At 47.8% G+C, this 15935-nt stretch overlaps 1 protein-coding gene across 1 annotated transcript in view; it reads right to left on the bottom strand.

The window, feature by feature from the left end:
* Positions 1 to 15280, bottom strand: part of LOC115469892 (shootin-1-like) — a 174803-nt gene extending 159523 nt beyond the window's left edge. Inside the window, exon 1 of the mRNA XM_030202648.1 lies at positions 15080 to 15280. Coding sequence (XP_030058508.1) covers positions 15080 to 15137 — 58 coding nt within the window. The 5' untranslated portion in view covers positions 15138 to 15280. The remainder of the gene's footprint in view (positions 1 to 15079) is intronic.
* Positions 15281 to 15935: the final 655 nt, after the last annotated feature.

The following is a 15935-nucleotide window of genomic DNA, read 5'->3' as shown; positions in this document are numbered from 1 at the left end:
ATTTACTTATCTACAAATTGTTCAAAGATGTGTAACATTGATTAGGTCCTGAATGTTACACTTTTGACTCAAGTTAAACACCATTAAGACCAAACAATCCGGACCCTTCAGTGGACCAAATAATGGTGAAAAACTAGATATTCACTTTTTTCTCTTATAAAGACACCGGGGTTTATGTTGCCCAGACTTTAGCCCTCAACTCAATGCTCTGATTAAGAGCTCTTCCTTTCTTTTACTACTACTACTTATCATTTCTCTAGCGCTACTAGACGTACGCAGCGCTGTACACTTGAACATGAAGAGACAGTCCTTGCTCGACAGAGCTTACAATCTAATCAGGACAAATAAGGCATAAGGACAAAAAGTAGCAAGATTCCGGAATCCCAAAGAGTAGCAAGATTCTGCTCAGAATCCCAACAGTAGCAAGATTCCGGAATCCCAAAGAGTAGCAAGATTCCGCGCAGAATCCCAACAGTAGCAAGATTCTGGAATCCCAAACACTACTATTACTACTACTACTTATCATTTCTCTAGCGCTACTAGACGTATGCAGCGCTGTACACTTGAACATGAAGAGACAGTCCCTGCTCGACAGAGCTTACAATCTAATCAGGACAAACAGGACAAATAAGGCATAAGGACAAAGAGTAGCAAGATTCCGGAATCCCAAAGAGTAGCAAGATTCTGCTCAGAATCCCAACAGTAGCAAGATTCCGGAATCCCAAAGAGTAGCAAGATTCCGCGCAGAATTCCAACAGTAGCAAGATTCTGGAATCTCAAACACTACTACTACTACTTATCATTTCTCTAGCGCTACTAGACGTATGCAGCGCTGTACACTTGAACATGAAGAGACAGTCCCTGCTCGACAGAGCTTACAATCTAATCAGGACAAACAGGACAAATAAGGCATAAGGACAAAGAGTAGCAAGATTCCGGAATCCCAAAGAGTAGCAAGATTCCGCGCAGAATCCCAACAGTAGCAAGATTCTGGAATCTCAAACACTACTACTACTACTTATCATTTCTCTAGCGCTACTAGACGTATGCAGCGCTGTACACTTGAACATGAAGAGACAGTCCTTGCTCGACAGAGCTTACAATCTAATCAGGACAAATAAGGCATAAGGACAAAGAGTAGCAAGATTCCGGAATCCCAAAGAGTAGCAAGATTCTGCTCAGAATCCCAACAGTAGCAAGATTCCGGAATCCCAAAGAGTAGCAAGATTCCGCGCAGAATCCCAACAGTAGCAAGATTCTGGAATCCCAAACACTACTATTACTACTTATCATTTCTCTAGCGCTACTAGACGTATGCAGCGCTGTACACTTGAACATGAAGAGACAGTCCCTGCTCGACAGAGCTTACAATCTAATCAGGACAAACAGGACAAATAAGGCATAAGGACAAAGAGTAGCAAGATTCCGGAATCCCAAAGAGTAGCAAGATTCTGCTCAGAATCCCAACAGTAGCAAGATTCCGGAATCCCAAAGAGTAGCAAGATTCCGCGCAGAATTCCAACAGTAGCAAGATTCTGGAATCTCAAACACTACTACTACTACTTATCATTTCTCTAGCGCTACTAGACGTATGCAGCGCTGTACACTTGAACATGAAGAGACAGTCCCTGCTCGACAGAGCTTACAATCTAATCAGGACGAACAGGACAAATAAGGCATAAGGACAAAGAGTAGCAAGATTCCGGAATCCCAAAGAGTAGCAAGATTCCGCGCAGAATCCCAACAGTAGCAAGATTCTGGAATCTCAAACACTACTACTACTACTTATCATTTCTCTAGCGCTACTAGACGTATGCAGCGCTGTACACTTGAACATGAAGAGACAGTCCTTGCTCGACAGAGCTTACAATCTAATCAGGACAAATAAGGCATAAGGACAAAGAGTAGCAAGATTCCGGAATCCCAAAGAGTAGCAAGATTCTGCTCAGAATCCCAACAGTAGCAAGATTCCGGAATCCCAAAGAGTAGCAAGATTCCGCGCAGAATCCCAACAGTAGCAAGATTCTGGAATCCCAAACACTACTATTACTACTACTACTACTACTACTTATCATTTCTCTAGCGCTACTAGACGTATGCAGCGCTGTACACTTGAACATGAAGAGACAGTCCCTGCTCGACAGAGCTTACAATCTAATCAGGACAAACAGGACAAATAAGGCATAAGGACAAAGAGTAGCAAGATTCCGGAATCCCAAAGAGTAGCAAGATTCCGCGCAGAATCCCAACAGTAGCAAGATTCTGGAATCTCAAACACTACTACTACTACTACTACTTATCATTTCTCTAGCGCTACTAGACGTATGCAGCGCTGTACACTTGAACATGAAGAGACAGTCCCTGCTCAACAGAGCTTACAATCTAATTAGGACAGACAAACAGGACAAACAAGGGAATATTAAAGTGAGGGTTCTGAACAAGTGAATAAGGGTTAGGAGTTAAAAGCAGCATCAAAAAGGTGGGCTTTTAGCTTAGATTTGAAGATGGCCAGAGATGGAGCTTGACATAGCGGCTCAGGAAGTCTATTCCAGGCATATGCTGCTTAAATTTTGAAGCATTTAAGCAGCATAAGAAAGTATTTTGAATTTGAGCAGTTTGGATTATCGGTACAGGCATTGCTTTTGTCCAAGTTGGACTATTGTAATGTTATCTATTTGTGTGAGCCTAGACAAGTTATCCAGTGATTGCAAACAGTCCAGAACACAGCAATGCGTTTTCTTCACCCAACGCATAATTAAACTCTGGAATTCGTTGCCGGATAACGTGGTGAAGGCGGTTAGCTTAGCAGAGTTTTAAAAGGGGTTGGACGGTTTCCTAAAGAACAAGTCCATAAACCACTACTAAATGGACTTGGGAAAAATCCACAATTCCAGGAATAACATGTATAGAATGTTTGTACGTTTGGGAAGCTCGCCAGGTGCCCTTGGCCTGGATTGGCCGCTGTCGTGGACAGGATGCTGGGCTCGATGGACCCTTGGTCTTTTCCCAGTGTGGCATTACTTATGTACTTATGTCCTCTACTTGGCTCACTTTTATTACATAGTGATTTAACCTATTGTGATGTCATAGTGGCTCATTCCACCAATAAGAGCCAACCTCATTAGTGATGTCACAATGGCTTGATTGTATAGAATGTTTGTACGTTTGGGAAGCTCGCCAGGTGCCCTTGGCCTGGATTGGCCGCTGTCGTGGACAGGATGCTGGGCTCGATGGACCCTTGGTCTTTTCCCAGTGTGGCATTACTTATGTACTTATTTGTTTTTCACTACAGAAGTCGGATAAAATTTCTTCATATTTTGTTGAATTGCACTGGTTGCGTACAGAGGTGAGGATTATGTTCAAATTCTATTGCTTTCTATATAAGATCCTACATGATGAATGCCCAACTTATATAATGGATCATATGGAATTTATTTCCAATAATAGGGAAAGAAGATCATTTCACAATTCACTTTTCATCCCTCCATCTATTAAGGGAGTAAAACGATTTAAAATGTTTGATAGACTTCTTGAACTTCAAGCACTGACGTCTTGGAGTGATTTTAATTAATTGTTTTGCTGCTCAGTTATCTTTTTTCTTATTCAAGAAATAGGTAAAAACTCAGCTTTTTAAGAAGTTTGTTAAAATTAGCTCTTGAATAAGATTCTCTGGTGTCCTTTTAATAAGCTACGGTAAAAGGGGGCCTGCACTAGCGTCAGCGCACGTTTTTGATGCTCGCTGAGGCCCCCTTACCGCGTGGCCATTGGTGGGGGGGAGGGGAGCACTTACCACCACCCACTGAAGGGTGATAACCGCCGGGTAAGCACCGGCGTTACAAAAAATAGAAAATATTTTTGTAGCGCCAGAAATGTCACGCGCTGGGGGTGGGAACGACCGTCGGGCTCCTGCGGTAGTCGTGGACTGGCGGTGCCGCAAGCCTGTTGCCAAGCACCATCCCTTTACTAAAAGGGCTCCTCTGTTTTTTGCTTCCCAAGAGATTATCTTGGCTTTTTAATTATTGTAAACCACTAAAAACCTAAAGGTATCAGCGGTACAGAAGTCTATTGTTTGTTTGTTTGTTTTTTTAAATTTTTATTTATGCTTTACAATATAATTACAAGTATTACACTTGAAGAGAAAATCAGACTTAAATATTTCTATATATTACAATAACCCATTAAATACTTAAGGAAAATTAAATATATGTAAAAAAAAATTATAACAAAGAATATTGTAGTACTAGTCTTCTTTAGACCTTATAAAGTGAGGGAAGAGTATAAACATTCTTCAGGAGATAAATTAGGTATGAAATCAAAGAAATGCTTTGCACCCACACAGACTAATTATTCATATTCTCAATCTGGACATCAATTTGATCTCAGCTTCTTATCATTTATAAAGGTCTTTAAGTGTTCTGGATCAAAAAAAATATATTTGAGCCCAATATATTTTACCACACATTTACAGGGGTAATTAAGATGAAATGAGGCTCCTATAGCCAAAACCTCTTTCCTTAAAGTCAAGAAAAATCGTCTTCTATCTTGCGTTTGCTTTGTAACGTCCATATAAATCTAAATCTTTTCGCCATAAAACTGAAGTTGAGAATTTCTAAAGTATAATCGCTTCTAAATCTTGTTCAAAAATGAAAGAGGCTATTAAAGTCTTACGTTCTAAAATTTCAAATGAGGAAGATTCTAGAATATCTATTAAGTTCAATTGTTCTTGATTTTTTTCTTTTTCAGTCTGTTGTTCCATGTTTAAAGCTTCATCCGATTTTTTTTTATTCATTATATAATATACTCGATTAACTGGAGGAATATGTTCTGAAGAATACTTTAAGTTTTCTATTAGATATTTCTTAAAGGCGTCTAGAGGGGAAACCCCCATAAACACAGGAAAATTAAGAAATCGCAAATTCAATCTGCGATTATAATTTTCAATTTGTTCTATTTTCCTGTGCGTCCAATTCTTGTCCTTAATAGATAAAGTTGAAAATACTTGTAATTTCTTTACCTCTTCCTTTATTTCATTGGTTTGATTGTAAGAATCTTTTTTTATGGCTTCTAACGATTTAGAAAATAAATCAACAGTACTTACTAACGAAGCAATTTCCTCTGTTGTGCTGGTCAATTTGGTGTCGAGTTGTTGTAACGCCTCCCAGATGCTCTCTAAGGTAACCGTTGTCGGCTTCACTAGTGGCACCTTAAGTTGGTTAAGTGGGCTCGAAGAACCCAATCCTCTGCTGAAACTCATCTGCTCAGCGCCCCTTTCAAGGATACCTCCTACATCGCTTCCCGACGGAGGAATCGCTAGCTGAGATGGTGATCCAGTAGGAGGAGGCGGCGGAAACGTCCAGCCCTAAATCTCTCAGTTCTCCTACTGAAGAGACAGCAGGGCGTCCTCCGGTTTCTAAGTCTGGGGTCCTCACGACAAAGCTCTCAATAGTTCGCTGCGATGGAGAGGAGGTTCGAACTGAAGGGGCAGCAGTTCTTACCAGTCCTTTACGTTTTGTGTGAGGCATATTGGAAAACAGGAAAATCTTTTTAACTCGCAGCGTTCACTAAAGGAGATATGCCACGGGGTTAGTGTGCCGCCATTTTGAAACTCCACCCCCCGGACAGAAGTCCGATGATCAGAAGCAAACGCAGGTGCTAGAGGCCAACAGCACCATAGTAGAGCCTGCATTTGCTCCCCGCCCAATGATCAGAGCCATCGAGTGCATATAAGAACATGCTCGTCGGCCCTGAACACTAAATGTATGCAAATGCATGCAAACAAGGGTCTCCCACATTCCTCCCTCATGATCAACAGGCAGCACACCAAACAAGGGCGCTGTTCCCTCTGCAAACTCTACGCCAGCTTGGAGCTGGTGTTAGGGTTTGCCAGTGAGGGACAAATGGGGGAGACCCACTGAAGAGGTTTGACAGGTCCGGGAATTTCTCCCGGACATGTCAAACATAAGCCCGCCCCCCCCCCCCCCAAAACACAAGACCTGGAAGTCCAGTGAACCTCCAGGCTTCTCACCCCCAAAACACAAAAATCCTGGTGGTTCAGTGGGACCGCTGTCTATCTAGCTAACCCATCCTCCCTCCCTCCCCCCAGCGGCCTACTCTCCGTAGTAGTAGTTGCAGGAGGGAGGAAATAGCACTCCCTCCCTCCTCTTCAGGCACCTTCTCAAAATAGCGATGTCCTGCCCTGCCTGGTGCATCCTGGGATACGCTGGGTGGGGCTTAACTTCCATATAAGGGTTAAACCTCGCCCAGCGCATCCCAGGATGCACCAGGAAGGGTGAGATGCAAATTATTTTGAGAAGGCACCCGAAGAGGAGGGAGGGAGTGCTATTTTCTCCCTCCTCCAACTACTACTACTATGGAGAGGTAGCTCCCCCCCCCTCCCCCCCCCCCCCCCCGTGGGGAAGGAGTGGGAGGGTGGGGTAGACAGATAGCTAGCTTTGATCATAGAGGCATTATAGCCCCACGCTGTTTTTAGAATGTTGTTTGGAACAGCGTGGGGGCTTCTGATCATCAGGACCTCAGTTACAGCCAACAAATACTGTCCCCATGAACTCTTTAACAGGTCAATGCTGCTTTTAACCCCTAAACCTTCAACTGTCCCCTATCCCTGATATGTCCTGTCTGTCCTAACCCTTATCCCTTACTTGTCCTGTCTGTCATAATTAGATTGTAAGCTCTATCGAGCAGGGACTGTCTCTCCATGTTCAAGTGTGAAGCGCTGCGTACGTCCAGTAGCGCTATAGAAATGATAAGTAGTAGTAGTAGTAATATTCACATGCAGCAGTCAGCATGTTTTCAAACACTGACCACAGCTTTTAAATCCATTCCTTATATTCATCGCCGCTGTCCAGATCGTGGGTGGTGCTGAATAAATAAGGACAGCAGAGAAATTCAGCCACCATCCATATAGCTGTATAGTTTAGGCTGAGGGAACCTTTTTTGCAGGCCTAACAATCTGCATTGCTAGTCAGATAGTGGCTGAACCTCGCCAACTAGTGGTAGTCAGGCAGAACTCCATCACTCCGCCCTGGCACCATCCAGTGGATCCGTACAGCAGCTGCTACTATATGGATAGGTGCATTTCACGTATTGAACCCTAAAGTGCTAAATAAGAGCTAATATAACAGTTCTATACCAAACTATAATGTCTTTATTAGCTTTACAAAAATCCTGTTATAATGCTTTGGACTTTTAACAGGTGCTTCTGGTCATAGCTGCAGAAACCCAAAATATGGAATATACAAAGAAAAACAAAGCAGGCATTCCCAGCATGGGGCTCAGATGCATTCTTTAACGCAGTCCTGTTTTCATTCCAGAAATATCTATGAGGAAGTTTCTGACTAAGGAGTTAAAGTGTCAGATTAAAAAAAAAAAAACCCCATAGTATGAGTTTTCCTTTTTTCACTATCCTAATAGACTACAGTGTAAATGGGTGGATGCGGGGGGGGGGGGGGGGGGGGGGGGGGGACACACAGACTAATCAGAAAACAAGGGTGTTTGCTAATTTATACAGATACTGGGGTGTAGACTCGTCTGTAGATCACGGGATACAGAGCTTTTCCTCCAACAACCTCAGACCTACTTTAATAGTCTCGATACCTGAAAATCGCTCATAGATTTAGCTCACTGGTGTTTAACTTTCCTTTAAAAAAGGGATCACCTCCAGTAGTTCCAGTTCGCACTGGGGAATAACCATCACCTGCTTTGTCCCATACCCTCCCCGCAGTACTCTGAAATGCAGGAAACAAGTATTTGTTCCTATGCTAGAGACGGAGGCTGTGAAGATGGGAGTTAATAGCACTTAAGGGCAGATTATCAAAAGCCCCGCATTGTTCCAAACAGCGCGGGGCTTTACCGCGCCTATGATCAGAGAGCATTGCATGCAAATTTAAGGATGCAATGCTCTCTGATCATGGGGTAGAAGTGCGGGAGGATTGTGCCTGATCCTCCCGCACTTCTGTCAAAAGCCCAGACCTGTCAAACACCGGGGCTGGAGGTCCATGGACCACCAGACCCCAACTACCCCCGCCCCGAGCCAGGCAAAATGGGAGCTGGAGGTCCAGTGGACCTCGGGTCCCCCTGACCCCCCCCCCCAGACACAGGTTCAGGGGAGTCTGGAGATTCAGTGGGTCTCCAGCCCCCCCTAACCCCCAACATTCCTGAGATGTCCCTGGTGGCCCACTGGGCCGCGGTCAATCCCCCCACCCCCCTACCTTGTTGGAGGAGGGAGGTGGCCTCCCTCCTGTTCCATTGGTGCTGCCTGAAAAATGGATGCACTGGGCAGGGCTGGGTGCTGCCATTTTGCAGGCGGCGCTGATGGAAGAGGAGGGAGGCCACCTCCCTTCTCCAACCTAAGGTAGGGGGTGGGGAAGGGCAGCTAGACCACCAGGTGGGTGAGGGGGATTGACCGCAGCCCACTGGGACCCAGGAACATCTCAGGAATGCTGGGGGACTGTGGGGGCTGGAGACCCACTGGATCTCCAGCCCCCCCTGAGCATGTCAGGGGCGGTCGGGGGACCCGGAGGTCCACTGCACCTCCAGCCCCCTGTCGCTGGGGGGGGGGGGGGGTCATTGGTCGGGTGAAGGTTCCTGCAGGGGGCTGCTGCATTGGGGGGAACGGGGGCCTGCTAGAATGCAAATGCATGCTGGACAGGGCTCACTATTCCTCCCCAATGGTCTGCAAACCCTAACTCTAGCTCCGAGCTGGCGTAAAGTTTACCGCAGCCAGAGTGCCAATCTTTGGCACGCTGGTTGCTGATCATTGGGGATGAATAAGTTTAGCCCCATTTTTCATGCATTTGCACGCTACTTGCGTTCAGAGTCTGCGAGCGCAGGGGCTCTGATCATGGGGCTGTAGCAAACGCAGGCTCTAGTATGGCACGAACAGCCTCTAGCGCCTGCGTTTACTTCTGATCATTGGCCCATTAGCCCCTAGAATGGTTCCCAGACACATCTGGATGTCTGCCACTGGAGATTCCAGTTCCAAAAGCACGAAAGGGCCTTGAAGAACTATCCAACAACAAAGATCACTCTCAACCTTCAGGTTGGAACAATTCTAGAAGCAAAATCCCACTGTTTGACAAAGACAGACATGGAGGGGCATTTTTGATTCGATGTCTAAATCCGATTTTGGACATTTTGGGAAAAATGTCCAAAAATTCAGTAGCAAACGAGGCCATTTTCAAACCAGAAAAATGTCCAACTTTTTGTTTGGAAAATAGGCATTTGCTAGATGTTTTTATGCTCAATGCATCTATCTTTTAGGATCATTAAAAAAAAAAAAAGTCCAAGGGAAAAACATACCAAAACAAGCCATTGGGATAAGAACACAATAGTAGCCATACTGGGTCAGACCAGTGGTCCATCTAGCCCAGTATCCTGTTTTTCAAACAGTGGCCAAGACAGGTCAAAAGTACCTGGCAGAAACCCAAATTGTGGCAACACTCCATACTACAAACCCCAGGGCAAGCATAAAAGGTCCCAGGTACACATCACACCATTGTCCCCTTATATTGTATGGGGCAACCTCCGAAACCCATCAAAAATCTACTGTACCTACATATAGGTGATACCTTCTGGCATAATGGCTACTGCAGTGGTATACATTTGGGTACAGTAGGTTTTTGGTGAGTTTTGGAGGGCTCACACATTCCACCAAGAGTGGGATGCAGGCCTGGGTCCCCTTCTCTGCAATCCACTGCACCGACCACTAGACTGTTCCAGGCACCTGCTTGCTGCTCTAGCAGGACTGGTCATAACATATGAAGCTGTCATAGGGGCTGGTATGTACTGTTTCACATCTTTGGGGCTGGGCCGCTGAGAGTGGGGAGCAAAATTCCCCGGGTCCAGGACTCCCAAGGAGGGCCCGGCGCCGGGGTCTCTCGCCCTCTCCTGCTCCCAGGCCACCAGCACCACAGTACCCAGTCTCCACCTACCTACCCTTAGCTCCCTTCTGTCTGTCATCCAACCACGTTCATTTCAAAAAACAAAAAAAAATCTTGAAATCAGCAGCACAGCGCCTTCTGTGTGAAATTGGCAGATAGCCTGGGGCGGACCTTCCCTCACTGTGTCCCGCCCTCGCGGAAATAGGAAGTTACATCAGAGGAGGGCGGGACACAGTGAGGGAAGGCCCGCCCCCGGTGATCTGCCAATTTCACACACAAGGCAATGCGCTGCCGATTTTGAGGGGTTTTTTTAAATGAAGGTGGTCAGATGGCAGACAGAAGGGAGCTAAGGGTAGGAAGGTGGAGATGGGACTGCGGCGCCGGCGGCCTGGGGGAGAGGGAGGCAACAGCAATAGCGATTGGGGGGAGGGGAGGTGGGGGGTGGCGGCAATCCTTGGGGTGGGGCAGCCTTGCCCCGGCTCAGTCTCTCGGCGGCCCTGCTTTGGGGGATGGAAAGGGGGGGTCAGTGACCACTGGGGGAGTAAGGAAGAGGGTCATGCCTCAATCCCTCCGGTGGTCATCTGATTATTTAGGGAACCTCTTTGTGTCTTAGGCATGACTAAAACAGGACTAGACCAAAACATCAAACTTTTAGCCCTGGACGTTTTTGCTTTGTTCCATTATGGCAGAAAAATGTTCCACGTTTCGTGAATGTTCAGATCCCGCCCCAACATGCCCCTTTGTGATTTGCACGCACTGCAGAGAAAAATGTCACAAATCCAAGTTTTGAAAAACGTCCAAATGCCACTTTTGATCCTTTTTTCTCTTTTAAAAATGAGCTTTGTGTCCGCCAACATGAAGGGTGTCTTAATAACGTGAACTCTGGTGCAGTCAGCATCAATCACTTTACATCAAGAATGGGGTTATCAAATAGCTCTAGATAATAAAAGAACAGACTCAGCTGGTTCTATATGGCAGGAAACGACCTACTATACCTAGAAATAATTTACCTTGAACTACCGCTTAAAAAGGCTGGCGCTAAATCATAGCTGGTTAAATCCATTCTCAACGCACACCAGGAACTTCACTCAAGATTTTGTAGGTGTAGAACACGTAAACATGAATCGACTGGTTACTCTTTCAAAAAGTACTGAGATTAGGGGACGCTCAGGGGTCCTTTTACCAGGGGCGTAGCCAGACTTTGGCGGGAGCGGGGTCCAGAGCCCGAGGTGATGGGGCACATTTTAGCCCCCCCCCCCCCCGGCGCCGCCGACTCCCCCCCCCCACCGCCAACCCACCGTCACCTACCTTTGCTGGCGGGGGACCGCAACCCCCACCAGCCGAGCCGAGGTCCTCTTCTTCCCAATCCTGCGCAAGGCTTCATTCTAGTCTGACATCCTACACGTTAACGTCAGACTCACAGAAACAGAACGAAGCCTTGCAGATCAGCCAGCGAGGTCCTCTTCTTCCGGCGCAAGGCTTCGTTCTGTTTCTGTGAGTCTGACGTCCTGCACGTTGCACTAGAACGAAGCCTTGCGCGGGATTGGGAAGAGGAGGACATCGGCTCGGCTGGCGGGGGTTGGGGTCCCCCGCCAGCAAAGGTAGGCGACGGCGGGTTGGCGGCAGGAGGGGGGGTCGAGACGGTGGTCGGCAGGGGGGGTCCAGGGGCAAATCTACGGGGGCCCAGGCCCCATACTGGCTATGCCACTGAGTTAATGTAGCTGGGTTTAAAAACGTTTCTGGAGGAAGTCCATAGCCTGCTATTGAGACAGACATGGGGAAAGCCACTGCTGTCCCTGGGATTGGTAGCATGGAATCCTACTACTCTTTGGGATTCTGCCAGGACTGGCTGCTGCTGGAAGTTTTAAGGGGCTTCGACATTAGCTTCAGAACTTTTAGTGGAAACAGAGTGCTGGGCAGACTTCTACGGTCTGTACCCTGAGAATGGCAAGGACAAATCAAACTGATAGTAACATAGTAAATGATGGCAGAAAAAGACCTGCATGGTCCATCCAGTCTGCCCAACAAGATAAACTCATATGTGCTACTTTTTGTGTATACCCTACTTTGATTTGTACCTGTGCACTTCAGGGCACAGACTGTATAAGTCTGCCCAGCACTATCCCCGCCTCCCAACCACCAGCCCCGCCTCCCGCCACCGGCTCTGGCACAGACAGTATAAGTCTGCCCAGCACTATCCCCGCCTCCCAACTACCAGTCCCGCCTCCCGCCACCGGCTCTGGCACAGACAGTATAAGTCTGCCCAGCACTATCCCCGCCTCCCAACCACCAGCCCCGCCTCCCGCCACCGGCTCTGGCACAGACCGTATAAGTCTGCCCAGCACTATCTCCGCCTCCAGCTCTGCCACCCAATCTCGGCTAAGCTCCTCAGGTATAAAGTATCGCATACCATGTAAAATGAGTTTATCTTGTTGGGCAGACTGGATGGACCGTACAGGTCTTTATCTGTCGTCATTTACTATGATACTGGGCTAGATGGACCATTGGTCTGCTCCAGTATAGCTATTCTTATGTTCTTAAGAAAAGTAAGCTTTAACCTGCTGAAGACCATTAGTAAGGTTACCAGTAGCCCGTCCCTGTAATCTGGCACCATCTAATAACTCCACAACTAGAACAACATAAAAGTCTAAACTACTTATACTGACGTCAGGCTACCACTGGAACAGAGACTGTATATGGCATGAAATCTCTGCAATAAATACTACTTCCTTGTTTGAATACAATTTGGATAGGAGGGGCAGACTCAGGAAAGATGTCAGGAAGTATTTTTTCACGGAGAGGGTGGTGGACGCTTGGAATGCCCTCCCGTGGGAGGTGGTGGAGATGAAAACGGTAACGGAGTTCAAACATGCGTGGGATAAGCATAGAGGAATCCTGTGCAGAAGGAATGGATCCTCAGAAGCTTAGCTGAAATTGGGTGGCGGAGCAGGTGGGGGGAAGAGGGGGTGGTGGTTGGGAGGGCGAGGATAGGGGAGGGCAGACTTATACAGTCTGTACCAGAGCCGGTGATGGGAGGCGGGACTGGTGGTTGGGAGGCGGGAAATACTGCTGGGCAGACTTATACGGTCTGTGCCCTGAAAAGGACAGGTACAAATTCAAGATAAGGTATACACATATGAGTTTGTCTTAGGCAGACTAGATGGACCGTGCAGGTCTTTTTCTGCCGTCATCTACTATGTTACTATGTAGGAGAGTGTTTTAATTCAAGCACAGTATGGGGGCAGTGGCCTGAACATCTGTTTGATTGTTGACTTGTATATAAGAACTTGTAGCTCTGATTCCTGAAAGAAATACTGAGATGCATATTAAAGAAATAACCATAATGTGCTTCCGATTTCATTACCTTGCCGCCACCAGGTAACTCTTAAAGAGCTGAAATTCTTGATCCACACAATGGTTCACTATTTGGGGATTTCTATTCCTAGAGCCAGTTTCTGCTAACTGGCTAGCAAAGCTGTCACGGGATTCCCAGTACCTGCACTGCCTATGTTCATACGTGTGCCAACTTCTGAAGAGAGCGGAAGTCAGTGGATCCCTTAGTGAAGCCTTTTAACCACAACAGATGAGTCATCCAAGCAGAGGAGGGGTGGGGAGTTCACAGCGAGGGGTCCCCAAGCTAAAGCTGGCTCTGACTGAGATGAAGACCCCCCAAATCCCGAGGACATTAATACATTGCTAACAAGATTTCAGGAATTTACAAACACAGTAATGCAGAACAGTTACCGTGTTTCCCCGAAAATAAGACACTGTCTTATATTAATTTTTGCCCCCCAAAATGCGCTAGGTCTTATTTTCAGGGGCTGTCTTATTTTTCAGGGAAGCATCGGGGTTGGCCCGCCCGCCCTCCGTCGCTCCTGGAACTAACCTTAAATGCCTCCTTTCACCTTCGCAGCAAGCAGCAGCAGGGCAGGCCACTCCTTCCTTCCGTGTCCCACCCTTGCCTGACGTAACATCCGCGAGGGCGGGGCATGGAAGGAAGGTGAGATCTGCCCTGCTGCTGCTTGCTGCGAAGGTGAAAGAAGGCGTTTAAGGTTAGTTCCAGGAGCGACGGAGGGGGGGGGGGGCCCAGCGACCTCGGGTAGGGGGGCGGCCCGGGGGCGGCCTTCTCTGGCTCTCGGCAGCCCTGCTTTCAAACAAAAATTTGCTAGGTCTTACTTTCGGGGGAGGCCTTATATCTACCAATTCAGGAAAACCTCTACTAGGTCTTATTTTCAGGGGATGTCTTACTTTCGGGGAAACAGGGTAGTTAACACCTGCTCAAACAGTATTAGGAACTTAGGAGACATCCATGAAGCTTAGTGGTGACAGAAGTAAAACAAATTGATAAAGTATTTTTGTTCCAGTCTAGACACAACCATGGAATCTATTGCAAAAGAGCTAGGTTTAAAGGTCTGCAGATCAGGTTTAATAATTATTGCTAGCTAGACTGACATGAGGATGATCTCTCCTATCTCTTGAGAGCAGCGGAGAATGAGTCTCCCCCTTTGGATCAGTTGAGTCCTTCCAAGTGGTCATGTCAGAGACTGGATGCTTGGCTTGATGATCTTTGGTCTGACAAGGTTCCTACCCAGCATAGTAAAAGCAGAAATTACATAAACTTCAATGCAAGGGGAGTGTTAATATAATCACAAATCCTAAGTGTGTTTTCTCTAGACATGATACTTTGTTTTGTATCCTTTGTGGTCACAGAGTACAAACAACAGATTTAAGTGTGTGTGTGTGTCACCTGTTGAGGTATTTAGTTGCCAGGAAACAAGACGTGAACACTGACACAGTTAGAGGATGAAGATGTCAACCCTATTCCATTTCATTGTGCTGGCATAAAAGACACTGACCGTCCTTCCCTTCGTCCCAGATATTCCTACACCCCGGATCTTTGCTAGCACACGTGGTTATTTTCTTCTTCCACACTGACTGCACATGTGTCTTGACATGCACATGCAAAAGCCGTGTCCAGGACGGGATGGCAATCATGCACCTGCTCAGACATGTCCATGAGCTGTTCTGGGGTGCAAGCTGGGCACGTGCACAGTCCCACCCTTTGTGGCCACAGTGCATGGAGCCAGCTGGTGCCCGGGACTCCGGACACCGTCCGGCCATCCATTGTCTCTAGCAGCACCTGGGCGTGACTGCACCTCACTCCTGCTGCTGCTCCTTACCTTGTTCCTTCAAGCTCGCCATCAGCTCCATTTGCTTCTCGTCCTCCGAACTGTCCATGTCTGGGGGGAGGGGGAGGAACGGGAAAACGTTCCAGGATCGCCGGACTGAAGACAAGAAGACCAGGAAAGCCGGTTCCTTCTACCCCGGAAGTGGGCTCGGCACGCGCGCTGGCAAAGGAGCACGAGACGGCCGGGTGGGGCGCGCGAGCGCGTTACACGACTGCTGCCGCACCTATGCCTAGAGGCGCGCGCGCCGCCCCCTGGACACCAGCAGTACCTGACTCCCGGAGCGCGCGCGCGCGCCTGAGGGTGCGGTTTTCGCAGTGCTGGAAGAATCAGCGCAGCAGGTAGTAAAAAAACTGCTGCTGAGAAGGACCGTGCGGTGCAGAGCCCAAACCCAGCTTTCTGCAACTATCACCACAGTCTCAACGATTAAACATTTGGGGCGTAGCCAGACCTCACGGTGGGAGGGGGCCACAGCCCAAGGTTTGGGGCACATTTTGAGTGCCGCCCTGCCCCCCCCACTACCTCACCTCGCCTCCTTGCCCACCCACCGCCTCGCCCCCTCAGAAACAAATACCTTTGCTGGCGGGGTCCCCAACCCTCGCTAGCCGAATCCTTCAGCGCCAGTCTCCGGCACAGCCGCGTTCGCTGCCTGCCCCCTGTTCTTCTTTCCTTTTACTCCTCCTGTGCACGCTGACCCAGTGTCAGCATGCACAGGAGGGGTAAAAAGAAAGAAGATTAGGGGGCAGGCAGCGAACGCGGCTGTGCCGGAGACCGCTGAGCTGGGGCTGGCAGCAAACGCGGCTGCGCCGGAGACCGCTGAGCGTCAGTGTGCACAAGAGGAGCAAGAAGA

Source organism: Microcaecilia unicolor, chromosome 5, assembly GCF_901765095.1.
Source record: "Microcaecilia unicolor chromosome 5, aMicUni1.1, whole genome shotgun sequence".
Taxonomy (NCBI): domain Eukaryota; kingdom Metazoa; phylum Chordata; class Amphibia; order Gymnophiona; family Siphonopidae; genus Microcaecilia; species Microcaecilia unicolor.
Note: the sequence above shows the minus strand (reverse complement) of the source record. Positions and strands in the feature narration are given on the sequence as shown.